Source organism: Ptychodera flava, chromosome 1 (genome assembly GCF_041260155.1).
Source record: "Ptychodera flava strain L36383 chromosome 1, AS_Pfla_20210202, whole genome shotgun sequence".
Taxonomy (NCBI): domain Eukaryota; kingdom Metazoa; phylum Hemichordata; class Enteropneusta; family Ptychoderidae; genus Ptychodera; species Ptychodera flava.
In genome coordinates, this window is record NC_091928.1 from 23,720,525 (window position 1) to 23,736,103 (window position 15,579).

Below are 15,579 nucleotides of genomic sequence, written 5' to 3' on the forward strand. Positions count from 1 at the left end.
CAGACGTACATTATCCCTACATTTTTATTCAACTGTATGTGTGCTCACTTTCCTCGTGTTTGATGGTTTGTAAAGTTGCGGACACTGTTCTCCACTCTGCCGTTGTTCATGGTCATTGTAATAAATTAATCGTTATTCAGGCGACTCCGAATCTACACTTCACAAATCTTAATCTTGAAAATGAGCAGTTTCTGAAATTAGAGCATGCACTGATCAAAAGTTAGATGAAGTTCCAAGTTCTCCAACGAATCATTTTCAAATAAACGGTGATCGGCTTCTCAGAAGAACTCAGGACTTAGAACAGGTAGCATTCTTGGAAATACAGTGTTTGTAAATTTCATCAAAAATTGAATAAAGAGACATTTCGTGTGTATCCACTCATCGTTGGATCTCTTATTTTGTCTTCTGTAAAAGCTACCGGACAAGTTCAATGTAATACCCAGCGCCTAAACCAATAGCCATAGCGACTTTGTCACATATAATCCCATAAAGACCCTGTCAGATAAAATCCTACCACGTTTTTTTCCTCATTTATTCCTATTCCGTTATTACACTTATTATCATATTTTGAATAAGTCTTAATCTAAATTGTCGATTGCGTTTCCCAAATGACACTGTAAATTACATTATAAAGTTAATGTGATATTTCGAGAACTTAAGATATCCGCAGTTGCAAGTTCAGCTTCGGTTTTATTGTTTTTCTTTGGCGTAATTGTTCATTAAATTATCAGCTGCGACGTCTTTCTTCAGCCTGGGATCTGTACCGTAGGTCACGTGCTTCGTCATGTCCTTGAGAATTCACTGGCCGGTGGTTTACGACCGAGAGACTCTGCCAGGCTACGCGTCAGACAGGGACGGTTGCCACAGCAGATACCGACGTACTGGATGCCTAACTCCTTGCACTCCTTGCCGAACTCCTCGATGTCACCATGGGAAACACGATGCCACTTCAAGGTTTGTTGGGAACAATTGTTCCCCTGAAAAGACAATGAAAGTGAAAGCGAAAGTTTATTTGATGTTTCAAGGTTGATGACAATTCAGAATGATGGATACTTGTTTATATTGTGAGTGTGTGTGTTTGTGTGTGCGATTAGTCATTCACATGATTGTCCGCTGGTGTGAAATGAACACGTTTTCTATTAACTTGGGTATGTACCATATCTTGTTCTTGTTCTTATATGTATGGACGAGGCGGGGGCCCGGCATCCGGTTCCGAATTGAGTATCAGGTGTACCCCGAACAGTTCCAACTACAAGTTTCTACACAGGTACCAAAAAGGCCACATTTTTGACGAAATATTTACGTCAATACTCTGCACATATTTACCCACTTGGGGTCAAAAGTTGTGGCTGATTAAAAAAAGAGGGGTTAAAGTTCTTCCTTCTTGGTGAAAAGTCGACGGAAGGGTAAGGGTGATGGTTGGTTCATAACTGCGGTAGATAAGTGTATACTCTAGTCATGTCGGCGCCCTCTACGGAGAACGAATAATCCATGCTTGGCACCCAGCTGTGCCACGCATATTCCTCTGTCATAAACGACCGTGTATACTTGCATGATTATGCACCCTTTGTCACTGAATACGTATCACATCGCCTATCTACAATGAGCTGGATGCGCATGGATGCGTACAATAACGGAAAGTAAAATTGCCACGAGAACAATTCGTTTCTTACTGCTGGAAAAATATATACAGCACACGCGCAAAACTAGCACATGTACTACGTTGACTCGGTTTCAGCTCGCCTTGTTTGACATTAACAAATACTTATCTTATTGCAAATTTTAAGCTTAAGCACGCTGTTTTTGGTGTAATTTAATTCAGTTGTTTTATGTCTGTGTAAAAGTGCTTGAAACTCCATAATACACCATGGAAAGTTATCGTCTACATTTGGCGATTGAAGGTCAAAGTCCAAATAAACACCTAATTCGCATAGGTGGGGACGTACTGGCGTGGTGCACTCATTGCAACTTGTGAATCGTACAAATATATCGAGACAGTCATGGTCAGTGCGATGCGAACCACATCGAATACGGCCCAACGGTAAATGTATAATAGTGTTTAGTAATTTAGGAAATTATTGCCTATAAACCGAAAGACTGACATTATTTGCCGATCTTGGAGCTGGACTTCACAATAGAGGGAAATGCACTTATATAAGTATTACACTGCCAAGATCTCATTGCCTGTTACACAGTAAATGAAAAGTTAACCAACCTGTTTTAGGGTCAGACAGAACTAGAAAAGTTGGTCCTCGGGCGTTGTTCTGTACGGCACAGGGAGCGGCGGCAAGGGGAACCTGCAAAACCAAACGTCATTGCAAATGGTGAACAACATCACATCATGTCATCATTTATCAATCAATGATAAGTTGTACCAATCAAGATCTGTAGAAATTTCGACATCTCACCTTGCAGACTTTGCTAATTTCTCGCATTATTGGCATCATGGTGGCCGGACCACGGGAACAGTTCAGACCAACGACATCAGCTCCAGCGTCTTCCAACTTCTTGCAAGCCTCAGTCAGAGGCACTCCGTCTGACGTAATGGCTTGTCCGTTCTCGGTTTTTATGGAATATGCGGCTAGCGTAATGACAGCAGGGAGACCTTAAATTATAAATCAAACAAACACATAATTGTGATATTAATAAAATAATAGTAAAAATGATAATCACCACCAGAACCAGCATCATAAACTTTTAATTTTGCAATTCCACCGGTTCGTCGCCCATGCTAACATAAGCGTAGGGCATTCATATACTAAACTTTGGGGATGGAATACTTTATCTTATAATAAATAAATAAATAAATAAATAATAATAATATTTATTTTGCACTATAGGCCACCGGCCCTACGTGCCTTAAGTCAGAACAAAAATACATTTACAGTCAAAGGTGTATTATGTTACAGAGTGAGCATCATTGCGTGATTTAAAAGCATAAAATAGAAATTTACAGATATTCCGGGTAATTCTGTTTTATTTCTCATCTCATACACTAAATATCGAAGAGTTGTGTTCAACAATTGTACAAATTTCTCCATCATGTTTGGGTGGGAATGGTAGAATTGGGGAATATACTTTTTTCTAAGGTCGTTGTAAAAAGTACATACCAACAAAAAGTGAAATTCATCCTCAATTGTTGCATTGTCACATGGACACACCCTTCGTTCTCTTGCACAACCAGTATGTCTCCCCTTTTCGATATTCAGTGTATGAGATGAGATGCGAAATGAGGTAAGTACAGTTTTGAAAATAGGTTTCATTGGGATGTGAAAATAGCTTTCAATACATAGTGAAGTTTTAAATAAAGAGTATGTTGAGAGCCTACTATAATTACTTATGAGATCATGCCAATTCTGTATGTCAATGTCTCTACAACGCTGTTTGAATTGGGAATAAAACATGTCTTCATTCCCTACTCCCTGGTTGAACCAACATTCTGCAAAACCATACGAGAAAAGAATATTTTTAAGACTTGTTGCCCAGCAGTTTTTACCATGTTCTGCCATTGCGTATTGTACATTATATGCATGGTAAATGTACCTATCAGAGTTCGCTTTTAAAAGCCTCAGCCAATATTTGACCATTCTGGGCAGTCTTATGGATCTGAGTGTTGATCTCTCAAGTTCTCCAGTGGCAGCTGCATCTATGACATGTATTCTTTGTCTTGTTAATCTCTTACAAAATTTTACATGGACAGTTTCGATATTTCGGCCTTCAATGTGTCCCCAAATTTCACAACTATAACTCAAAATAGGGAGAACCTGTGTGTCAAAAAGTTTAAAACATATGTCAATAGCTTCGTCTCTAAAGTAAATAATCTTAGTACAGAGCAAAAAAAGAGCTTTCGAGGCTTGATCTACCAAGACCTCTTGTGCTTTACTCCATAAGCCACTGCAAGAAAACACAACGCCTAGATACTTAAAATATGACACGACTGACACCCGTTCTCCCCTATAGACCACTTTTCGTAATTGAGTCTTTCCACAGTAAAGCGCAACATTTGACATTCCCAATTTTGGAGCTCTAGCTTTTTCAATGATAACAGCATTCACACAGAATGATATTATTTTTAGTAAGTACTACATATGAGCATATATAAAAATAATATTAAAGCTGTATGTCCAGCTCAACAAAAATTATAGATTTTTATCTTTGTAAATATGGCCTCTATTTGCTCACCATTTTGTGACATTTTGTACCCCTGTTACATTAGGAAGGGATATTTACAATATTTATACCATTTGAATTGATTTCAAATGCAAAGTAGTAATGTATTATAAGCAATTACGAACTAAATTTATTCTTAGAAAAAAAGCACTGGGAAAGGGCCAAATATTATGCCCAAAAATATTGCTAACGCGTGTAACAATGTCTGTCCAACTCTATGCGAATTGATAATATGAGAACAATAAATATAGTGAAGGCTGTAAGCTGCAACAAACCACTCATAAATTTGACTAACAATGAAATCTTCCACTATGTACATTCTTTATTCTGTCTTTATTGAAGCTTGGGTTCTCTTGCAGTTAAAATATTTCTGGAAGGCGTGTGTCCACATGTTACACGTGTTAACTCATTTCCAAAATCAAGATTTAAAAAAATTCTTTTGGTATACATTGCTGAAATTTTGTCATTTGAGGGTGCCCTAAAGTTCATGTTTTATGGCGCAATTGAATATAAACCGATGGCCACCATTACAGAGAGCACCTGAATGGCAGGATGTGTGTCCTCTTTGTTACACGCGTTACCGGTGTTACACGCGTGAAGTAATTGTAGTTTAATTAAATACTGGATAGAATAATGTTAATTTGTTTTTTAGTGTGACAATTCTATCTGTATCAGAAAGTTACTGAAAGCTTTCTTTACAACTATTGATGCACCTTAGATGCCCATATCGTTTATGAACGAATTGGACAGAACTGATGATGTGTGTCCAATGTTACATACGTTATCCCATAGACAATACAGGGGTCTTCCCTCTGTTGTCTATATGGTTATCCACAGAGCCAATTTATAACAATTCACATCATAATTCTGAGGTATTTAACTTCGTCATGACATATACATATATAAATCAATCAAGTACATTTATTCAGAATGGAACACACACAATTTGTGTATAAAGCCAATCCAGTGTCTGTATATGTTACCATACATTGCCAGTTGCCATAACGTTGCATCAGATATCCTCTTCTTCTGATAATATTAAGATTAAAACATCTTCTGAAGTGTGTTTCTAGTTCTTGTAGACTAATGGGTTTCTTTCAAACTTGGCACAGGGATGATAATGGGATACATGTGATCAAATACAATACAATGTCATGTCTGTCCATGTTACACGCGTTACTGTTGCCGCGACAATTTGCCCTCCTTCTTAAACAAAGAAATTATTTATCTTAAAAAAAAAATTTTTAGATGACACACCTGTAGTACTGTCCACCCACTCAACTTTTAGATTCAGATTAATAAATTTAATTTTTGACCTTATTGTCACAAAAGTGGTTGCACTTTACTGTGGAATGACTCAATTACGTAGTGGTCCACCATTTCTGGAGACCACTATACTAGTTTTGTCCAAATTGACTTTGCTTTATATTTTCTACAATACAACTCAAGTTGGTTTAAAAGTCTCTGCAGTTTGATAGCACTTTCTGCTAGTAAAACCAAATCATCAGCAAAAAGGATATAGAAAATTTCAATTAAACCCAACGAACACCCACCTACCCATGCATCTTTCTTAAACTCTTCATACAAGTCATCAATGTAAAAGGAAAACAAAAAAGGTGACAGTATACATCCCTGTCTAACGCCATATGGACAATTAAAGAATTCAGTCAAATTGTCACTAACGAGTACACAAGATTTTACTTGAGCATAAATTGCCATCAAAGCTCTAAACATTTTACCTTTAAGACCTGCTTTACCCAATTTGTAGAACATAGCAGTTCTATACACTCTGTCGAAGGCCTTTTCAAAGTCTATAAATGCGCAGTAAATCTCCCCCTTTTTGACCATATATTTTTCTATAAGCGTGTGTAATATAAAAATATTGTCCACTGTGCTATAGCCTTTTCGAAACCCGGCTTGCTCCTCTCGGAGAGGGGCAGCAGTTTCTTCCCAGAATTGTAATCTATTATAAAGAACTCTTGTATATATTTACTAATTATTGGAAGTAACGTTATACCTCTATAGTTTTTTTGCCTGGCCTTTGTCCCCTTTTTTGAAAATTGGAAAAATTATGCCTTCACACCATGATTCGGGAAAAGTACCATTACTGAAAATCTTATTAAATAGCTTACACAATAGAGGCGTGATTAAGTGACAACACTGCTTAAACAATTCTGCGGGGATGCCATCAATACCAGGGATTTGTTATCCTTCAAGAACTTAATACTCTGGACGATTTCGGCTTCAGTTATAGGCTGATCAATTATATCACTAGTTATATCATCAGGATCGTTAATTGGACAAGTTGCCGTCTCGTCGTTCATTATCTTGCTCACTTCTTTTTCCATTTCCTCCCACAAACCACTAAAGGGCTCACTATCGATACTGTATTCGGGGTTAAAAGCGAATAGAAATATCCAAATCAGTCGCTACTAGAGATTGATTTGGGTGGAGTGCTACGAGAATTTTTAAAGAAAGACCAAAACTTAGATGAATCGTTTGCCTCAACCAGCGATTTCATTTCGGCAATTCCCTTTGAGTTCAGTCTTTGTCTTTTCTCTTTAATCAACCTTTTACACTCCGCTTTCAGATTCTTGTACGTTTGAAGGTCCTGACAGTTCTTCGTAATTCTATACACATTCAATTTGGCGTAGACTTTACTCCTGGTGCGACGGCATTCCTCGTCAAACCAACCTCTTTCTGTTGAAGAAACTTTTCTACGGTGGTATAATGGTTTCGAAACAGCATAAAATAAATCAATAAATTTACAAACATAACTATTGACATCGTCATCTGAGTTGGCAGAATCATGAAATGCTGCTACAAGGGATTTCATTTCGGGTTGAGTAAATTGATTTACAAACGTTTCAGCATCAAAAAAAAATTTAAAAGCACGAATAGATAAAGTGGACTCTGACCACTTTATCTTATTCGTTTTTTTTCTACTAGGCAGTCTGGACAAAAACGCAACAAGCCCACAATCAAATACTCATTACACAAGCAGTGGACATTCGTGGGAAATGTGCTGGTTCGAGTATTTCGTTAATTACGATCTCCATCGCCCTTCGGAGTTGTCGAGCATGTTTCCCATCCTCTGGGCAAGCCCAGACAAGTATTTGTCGAGTAGCCTTGCCTGTGTAAACACGTATTTTGTATCTTGTTAGATCGTCACGGCTTGCAAAGCGCCATCACCCAATTATAAACGCTGCAGAGAATGCAGAAGTTTGTTTCAATTTACTCTCTTTTCACTGATATTTCATAAGCCAACATACTCGGCGGCAAGCCTACCTATGCCTGTAAGCGAACTGCACCCAGCAAAAAAAAAAGTGAATTCAAAATCAAACACAGAATTTCTTTAATATAACAAAACTTAAGAGCAAGAGACAGGAGGGTCCCAGAGCGCTGGTTTGGTGATATAAAGTCTTTATTTGACACAGACACGAAATTGGAAATTAAGCGTTTCTCTCAACAGTCCACGGTGTAGTACCACAGTCATGCGAAAGTTAGCGAAAGAGGTCAGTGTAAAGTCTATGGAAAATTGCATATGCTAATGAGTTCGTCCATAGAATTACCATATGAAATTAGAATACTTGCCAGGTCATTGCTAACATTAATACTCTTTTTATATGTAAATAACATAATTACATATAATATATTATAGTTGTATAATGTGAAGAACGTTATTTACATATGAAAGTATTACTGTTTGCAATGACCAGGCAAGTATTTTAATTTCATATGCAATTCTAAACACACTCTCTCTATACATATATAGTTGTATAATGTGAAGAATGTTATTTACATATAAAAAGCGTATTGTCATGATATAATAATGAAGCTCCATTTGAGCGCCTTTAATCATGACATATTAATCAACAAGCAAGACAAAATAGTGAGTCAGAAATACAAATAGTGGGTCAGAAATACCTTTTCCATACTTTTTGATTGCTTTTAACGCCAACATAGCTTCACCAAAATACATGAACGTCTCACCGATGACGTAGTCAATGTTGTAATCCAAGGACCACTCAATCATTTCCTGAACGACGGAAGAGTTGAACGTTTGAATTCTTGCCGGGAGCGAGGTTTACTGGACCAAAAACTATTTCGTATTTATCACAATATTTTAGGGAATCTTAGGGTCAGGGTTATAGTAATACAAAGCTGGAGGCCACCAAAGAAATCATCTTTAATTCGTATCCGAAGATCCTCGGCTAACTCCTCCCCTAACCTCGTACTTGATCAGTTGGTATAAAGTGTTGTTAAAATATCAGGATTGCTTTTTGGGGCGTAACATTTCTAGAACCCGAATGATTCTCTCTCACACACCGTGCACTTAAATCATACGTGATATTGTAGCTATTCCTTTCGAAGATAGGCATCTAGGTATAGAAGCTCTCCTCGGCTTTGGTGTACGCTACGCTGCTCCCCAAAACCTACAGAGGCGTAGCCGTACACTGAAGCTGGGGAGAAGGTGCTTGAATAGCATTAATTAAGCAGTCAAGATGACAAAGCCGAATATCCATGATTGAAACACTGGAAGGAGAACGATGAAAACAGGCATTTTGGTGTAACCCTACGTCAATGTCTGTGAGGAAGCATGGAATTATGACTGAATAAACCAAATAGGGAACCAAACAAAAATACAAACAAATAAACAAATAAAGTAATCTTGTTAATTATGTTTTTAATCATTCTCACATTTTGGCACTAGGTTGTCAATAAAGTTCAAAATACTAGAATTTGTAAGATCTGGATTCCGAGTATTAGAGCTTTCTTCCGTGTACTCGGTACGATGTCATCACGATAGCTGTAATAGATTCAAACGTGACTCATAATTATTATTCAAAAAATTCTGTAAGATCAGGGGTTTTTTGGTATTCTTGCCAAGCAGGATAAACACCCAACAAGACCGAAGTTCCCATTCCGAACTACATACCTTAAACATGGCCGTAATTTGTTCATTTCTCTCCGGACGATCGGGGTTGTAGACAGTAGTGTTACAGATATTTCCCGCCAGCAGGGTCCCGTCTCGTCGGCAACCTCTCGAGCAAGTCGCAGAGCCTCTCTGTTCATCAATTCCAGCTTATCCTCCATGTCAATCAAACTGAGTTTCTGACGATTAGCGTAGTACTGAAAATAGAGATTCGGTTTGATTTGAATGGACGTGCTTTTAATCGACAATTTTGATCGTCTTTTAACAGGGGTATTTTCTTAAAGAGATGACAGCAGCAGATTTTGATGAAAAGTATGATTATTTTGTTCAATAAATACAAAATACGTGTTCCTGTACGTCTCCCTAAACTCTGTTGAGATGCGTGGTATTGGCAAAGCCTGCGTAAGGCAATGTGTAAGATGTACAGTGTTATTGTTGATGACTGAATTCCAGCCCTGATTAATAATTCAATTACCAACGATAAAATTTAATATTACACAAACAAAGTCTGTGTCGACGAGGTGAATACTATGCTTTTCGGCGTGATTGGAGGAATAGACCAACAAACTATATTTTATGGACAGAATCAACAACCATTCTCTTCCTGTCACAGCTGTGTATGAAGCCGACATTCTATCACTCGGGGCATTTCAGTCAAACACGCTTGAATGGGCATCCAAAAAAACCGTAAGGATTGACTGAAAAATAATAAATCTTAATATCCAACCGTGAATGCCTCGACTACGTCACTTCCAGCGTGAACGAAATGTCTGTACGCATCTTTCACGTATTCCGGATGATTTAATATGACAACTGGACAGAAACTACCACTTTGCAAGTAGCCTAATCTCTCAAAGTAGAAGAGATATCCTTCTGCGGCGATCACTGTCTCGCCATCTGCCAGCCTTTCCATAAGCCCTGTAGTTACGAAATGTTAGCAAAAATAAGGCGACGTAAGTTATATCAATAAGATAGCCCAGCTAATATGATTTACGAGCATCATATCGTGTAACATATTTTGTTGTGTATTTCGGGACTATAAAAATTCAATTTTTTTCCAGTTGTTCTATTTACAGACACGACAACAAATTGTTTGTGTTTGTGTTTAAATAAAAAGATGTTAAATACAGTCTGAATAGTTAGGTTCTGGCTTGTATCTTAAACATGTTATGAATTCTGTACCTTGAGTTCACAGTACTAGAAAACATATTCTTCTAGAGGACAATTTTTCGCGTATAGTGGAGAAAAACTATCGGCGTTCAAGCAATTGTTAAAAGTAGCTGGCGGCAAATGTGCTGAAAATTCGTGAACTTTATGCAGAAAGATATACGTACAGCTGCGTCAAATAGCCGCATAAGTCAGAGAATTTCTGGAGATTAGTATATTCTCACTGAAAAATGCGCCCCACATACAAACAATACACTAGCAATATCAAACTACGTGTACATCGAGCCTGACGTGTTTTGTTTGCAGACTTTGTTTGGCAAAATCAGAGAAATGGCTTAATAATTAAATGAGTGGCCAGGGATTTGAGACGGACACTATAAAGTTTAAATCCCAGAAAGGAGCCCTGTCTATGGTTATTCAAAGTAGATTTACCCTGAACGAATCTTCTTACCTTTGACCTTTGTGGACATCTTAACGTTGAATCTGGCGCGGGTATTCGCGAACTGTAACAGAACAAGAAAGTGCGCGCGGCTGTTTTTTTATTTGCTGAGTCGTAGAGGCATGTAGGCAGTTCAAAAGTTCATTCTGAAAGATTAAGGGGAGGTAGTCTGCAGGCCGAATGAGAGAGACTACAATCAATAGCAATGAGTATGGGCGTAAACATGCTGATTGTCAATGTACAAATAATCATCTAAAATAATAATAATAACAAATTATCTTCATCACGTTAAATCTTGTCACACTCAAATATAAATATTGTACGTTACAGGAACAAAAAGATTGTCGCTCATTTATAATTATGAGTTTTGTTACGTATTTTTTTCCAAAATATTCAAAATTGTATACATTATCGCTCAAACATGGGACTATGTGCCGTAGGGCAGGTGACCATTTGCCCGACTTCTGGAGAGCCTTCTGCTCTGGGGCACATACTGCATAGTCCCTTGTTTGGCTAAAGTATTTTATTTCATGTCTGTCTTGCAGAGTTTTCATTCAAAATTTTTGGAGTTTATTTGTAAATGACAATCGTATGCTTTATTTCCATGTTTTAGACGACAATCTGAAAATTAAATGGTTTTCATATAGTATGGTGCATTTATGTATCCTTAAATCACTGTTATGCGGATTATCGATTTGCATGCAAGATTTTTCTAAAAAACTGGATTTTCTCTTTAAATATGAATTTGATCATATTTCAATGCCGAAATTGTCAAGTTAAAAATAGTTCCAGGTCAATTTCAGTCAAATGACAACTCTCCGTCACCAACAAATCCTATGGGTGCGCGACGTTCGATATATTAGGCTTGTAAGAATTCTTTTTTACGTATAAAATGAAAATTCTGAGCACAAAGTAAAAGATTTCAAAAATGCAAGATGCTAATGATTTGCCAAGTACCACACACCTCTGCTACAGCTTTGTACTTTCCCAACCAGGGAAATTCGACGCTACATCTTCCCTCTTTCCCTACCGAAGGCATCCAACCACCCCCCCCCCCCACCCGATTGGCATCATACTGCAGAAATCACTTGGGCGGTATGCGAGAAAATATTCGACTCATTTCTACATCAATGTCGAACAATTTGCGACGCAGTTCCCCGTGATAGAAGTCCAATGCTCTCCAATTGCTAGTCTACTTTGATTTTCAAGTTGTCCTCCGTTGAAACCCTGAAATTCGACACCCCCCCCCGCAGACAAACCGCAAACAAACAGCCCCTTCTGTAACAGCTTTTGCTACTTAAAGGGGTTATCTTCATGCAAGACAGAAATTCAGTAAGAAAACATGAAGGCAATACTGTCAAAATCACGCTAGCTACTACACCCGGTTGCAACCTCTGATAACCCACCAATAAAATTATTATAGTCTTTCACACCCTGTGTCTCTACAAAAATGATGTAGCGGCGCGGTTTTTATGTTGTTGTTTTTGAGATCAGGAGATCTAACTACCAACATTAAAACGATAAAAATTAAACATGAATATTTACAACGGGCGGTAATCCTTACTGACAAGTTAACGACGAAAAATTAGCGCTAGATCTGTACGCTGCGTACATGTGATCCCACTGATATTACATATTCCATTTCTCCGTCGAGCGTAGCTATAACTGTCATGAATTTGAGTTTACCTATTTAAAGCGAACGTGGATGAGAAACAAACATTTTGTATTTGGAGCCACGTTTATCCACACACTGGTATTATCAGTTCGCAAACTCAGCAAAACTCCCCAGTGTCTACTTCCATACTAAATATTCCCCTGGCCTCTACAACTAAGAGTTGAATTTGTTTTTGAGGATGAGCGACGAATGTCCATGTCGATGCGTTTAGGAAAGGGGCATCTTTTTGGACGTGCATTAAATTGTTTAATTGAAGAATAACATGAGGAATGATAAGTTGAATACCGGACATTTCAAGATGATTTTAGGGGTGGAACAACAAACTTTATTTTGCAGACAGAGTTAAGATACGGGAAACTATATCAAAAGTTCCACATATAATGGGGTTTTAAAGACAGGGTAAAAAAAGTTTAGTCCAGAAGGGGGATTCCCTGTCGTGCAGACATTAGTCCTGACATGTAGTGGAGCATTTTCAACTTTGCATATCTGCAATCATGGTTTTTATCACCCCTGCCTCATGTGTAGAACCAGAACAATGGACATTACTGTAAATCACGGTCACAGACCACATAGCTGTCAAACATTTATATCTAATGTTAAACTCAGATAGCATACGATTCCTACATTGAATTATGGGACAAACAGCTTTAAACTGTGTGAAGTCTACAGGTCATTGGGTCGAATGACCCTTACGTGAACTTTTCACTGAGTAGAGAGAGTTGGGGCAATCCACATAGTGAACATGTGTACGGTATTACGTAGGACTGATCACGGACTAGCTGTGATATCGCAGCGGTACTTGTGGCGTGTATCGAACGCGGTCGGGTATTGAGGTCATCGCCACAGTCCCGCTGCGAGCCAACGCACAGGCTTCGTTGGCAGTTTACGACGACACCGACCGGTGTCGTAGATTTAGCTTGCAAAATAATGAACTATATTAGCCTTTGATTACATAAACTTGTATCATCTTTATCATTGACTATCTGAGACTCATTCTGTGCGCCTGCTAACTTTCTTGAAGATAAGAACACGTATTTTCGACCATTTTCCCGTGAGCCGTCGACGGTTCTACGATGTTTGCTCGATCGCGCGTACAACGCATTGAATACGTTGGAGGTCAAAAGTTCAAATTCAAGCAGGAACCATCGACGACTCACCGAAAAACGGTCGAAAATACATGTTGTCACGGTCGGGCTCGTTAGCAGGAGTAGAAGATGAGTCTCAGATAGTCAGTGATACAGTAGGTATACTTTTATTTTTTGCATGCTTTATCTATTTTATTATTTTGCGAGCTAAATCTACGATACCGGTCGGTCTCATAGTAAACTGCCAACGAAGCCTATGCGTTGGCTCGCAGCGGGACTGTGGCGATGACCTCAATGACCCGATCGCCTTTGATACACGCCACAAGTACCGCTGCGATATCACAGCTAATCACGGACAAGTTTCAGTGAATGTCAATATAACCATAAACTGTCTCGCAGGTTGCGATACCGAGTAAAATCAGGGGAAACGGTGACTGCTTGTCAGTTTTACTCTCATTGGGCCTACCTTCATGGACTTCGACGGTAAGGATCGTGTCCGCAAACAAAACACTGAATGAAAGAAAAATTGGGTACTTTTGATAACGACCTCACTATAACTCGGCCATTGTGCTCCACGAAACGCCGAATCATTTGTCAGCACACTAGCTGAGTCGATATTCCCAATGTTCAAATCGATCCAATAATCGGTTAAAAAAACTGTTTAGGTTTAATTGATCAATGTACGAGTTAATTTTACTTGAGACTAGCTCTAATTGGACTACATGCACTATTACATTAGTTCATCTAGAGATTTTACATAATACTACAGCGGTGTACAATTTTATTACGTGTTGTATTGCAGTTACCTTGCAGTTTATGCTGTCCTGTCAAGCGGTGTCGTTGTAGTACTCGGTTTTCCGTCACTCGAAGGTGTCAGGGAAGAAACATGGGACTCAGAACTGTGTATGGCTTAGACTGAAAGATTCAGTCGCGTGCGGGCGCTCCGGCGCACTGCGACCTACGACCCTTTACCACAAAGGTCGTACTCGTAGGTCGCAGTGCGCGGAGCGCCCGCACGCGACTGAATCTTTCAGTCTATGTATGGCTTAGAGTGAAGCGTTCTCCACAATGCACCAAGGCCCTGTTCTGACTTACTGCAGCCATTACTGTACATGTCACATGACCCGGGTCGTCTGTTAAATGTTACAAACATGGCCATGCATTAGTTTGGTTCCCTGACCCATTTTCCCCGGTAGAGGGCGTGGGGAAATATTGGGTCAGGTACCGGCAAATGTAAACATGGACGCTATTGGGTTAAAATAAAACAAGCTGTGATTGGATGAAAGTAACACTTGTAACTTTTTCTCATGTTTCTTGGGTTTCGCACTTTCAGGCTCACTTGACACCAACTTCTTGTTTGTACCACAAAGTCGTGGAGGTAGAAAGAAAGACTGATTTAGCCACTGTGATTTAGCACACCTCTTGATACTTTTAGAACGTTGACATGATGCCTGGCATTTTTCACGAAATTCGGACACTATTCTATCCATCGAAATCAATCGTCGTTCACAGTTCCAACAAAGTTTGCTTTCAATTAGCTGTGGTATCGCAGCGGTACTTGTGGCGTGTATCGAACGTGCTCGGGTCATTGGGGTCACGCCACAGTCGGCGATGACCTCAATGACCCTATGGCGTGCGATACACGTCACAACTCAGGGTTTCCATCATAAATGAAGACCTATTTAAACTACAAAAAGATTTCTATATTTAGACAAAGATGGGTAAAAGATGCATTTCAGTCTTTTCCCCATCGAAATTGATGAAAAATTAAGCAAGTTACGCTAATTTTTATTTTTTCAGGCAAGGTAAGTATTTTGACAATAGGGTTACATAACATTACACTAATCCTATTGTTTACAATATGCCCCCTTTTAAGATATTTCTACAGGTTGTTTTAATGCAAAAATGAGTATATCTTAGCTATTTTAAGAGCAATTCAAACGAAACTTTGAGGTGTGCTAATGACGTCATCTCTTAAATGTTCCAAATATTAACATTTTTTTTGAGCAAACAGCTGCTATGGTAACCGTTTTAAACAAATTTCTCATTTTAAATTTTTGTTAATATCAACAGACAACGATTATTTACACACTGAATACCCTTTTAT

General features: G+C 38.6%; 1 protein-coding gene and 1 long non-coding RNA gene across 2 annotated transcripts; both read right to left on the reverse strand.

Annotated features, from left to right (window-relative positions):
• Positions 1-102: 102 nt before the first annotated feature.
• LOC139133380 (uncharacterized) lies at positions 103-2,297 on the reverse strand. The gene is made up of 2 exons (XR_011552582.1): positions 2,216-2,297; positions 103-977 (listed from the first exon to the last, which is right to left on the reverse strand). It is a non-coding gene; the product is annotated as an uncharacterized lncRNA (long non-coding RNA).
• A 4,020-nt stretch (positions 2,298-6,317) lies between these two features.
• Positions 6,318-14,385, reverse strand: LOC139143565 (uncharacterized). Its single transcript, XM_070714000.1, has 5 exons — positions 14,279-14,385; positions 10,725-10,776; positions 9,834-10,024; positions 9,110-9,303; positions 6,318-6,555 (listed from the first exon to the last, which is right to left on the reverse strand). The coding sequence occupies exons 2-5, from the start codon at positions 10,741-10,743 to the stop codon at positions 6,318-6,320; spliced, it is 642 nt and encodes a 213-aa protein (XP_070570101.1). The 5' UTR covers positions 10,744-10,776; positions 14,279-14,385.
• Between the last annotated feature and the right edge of the window lie 1,194 nt (positions 14,386-15,579).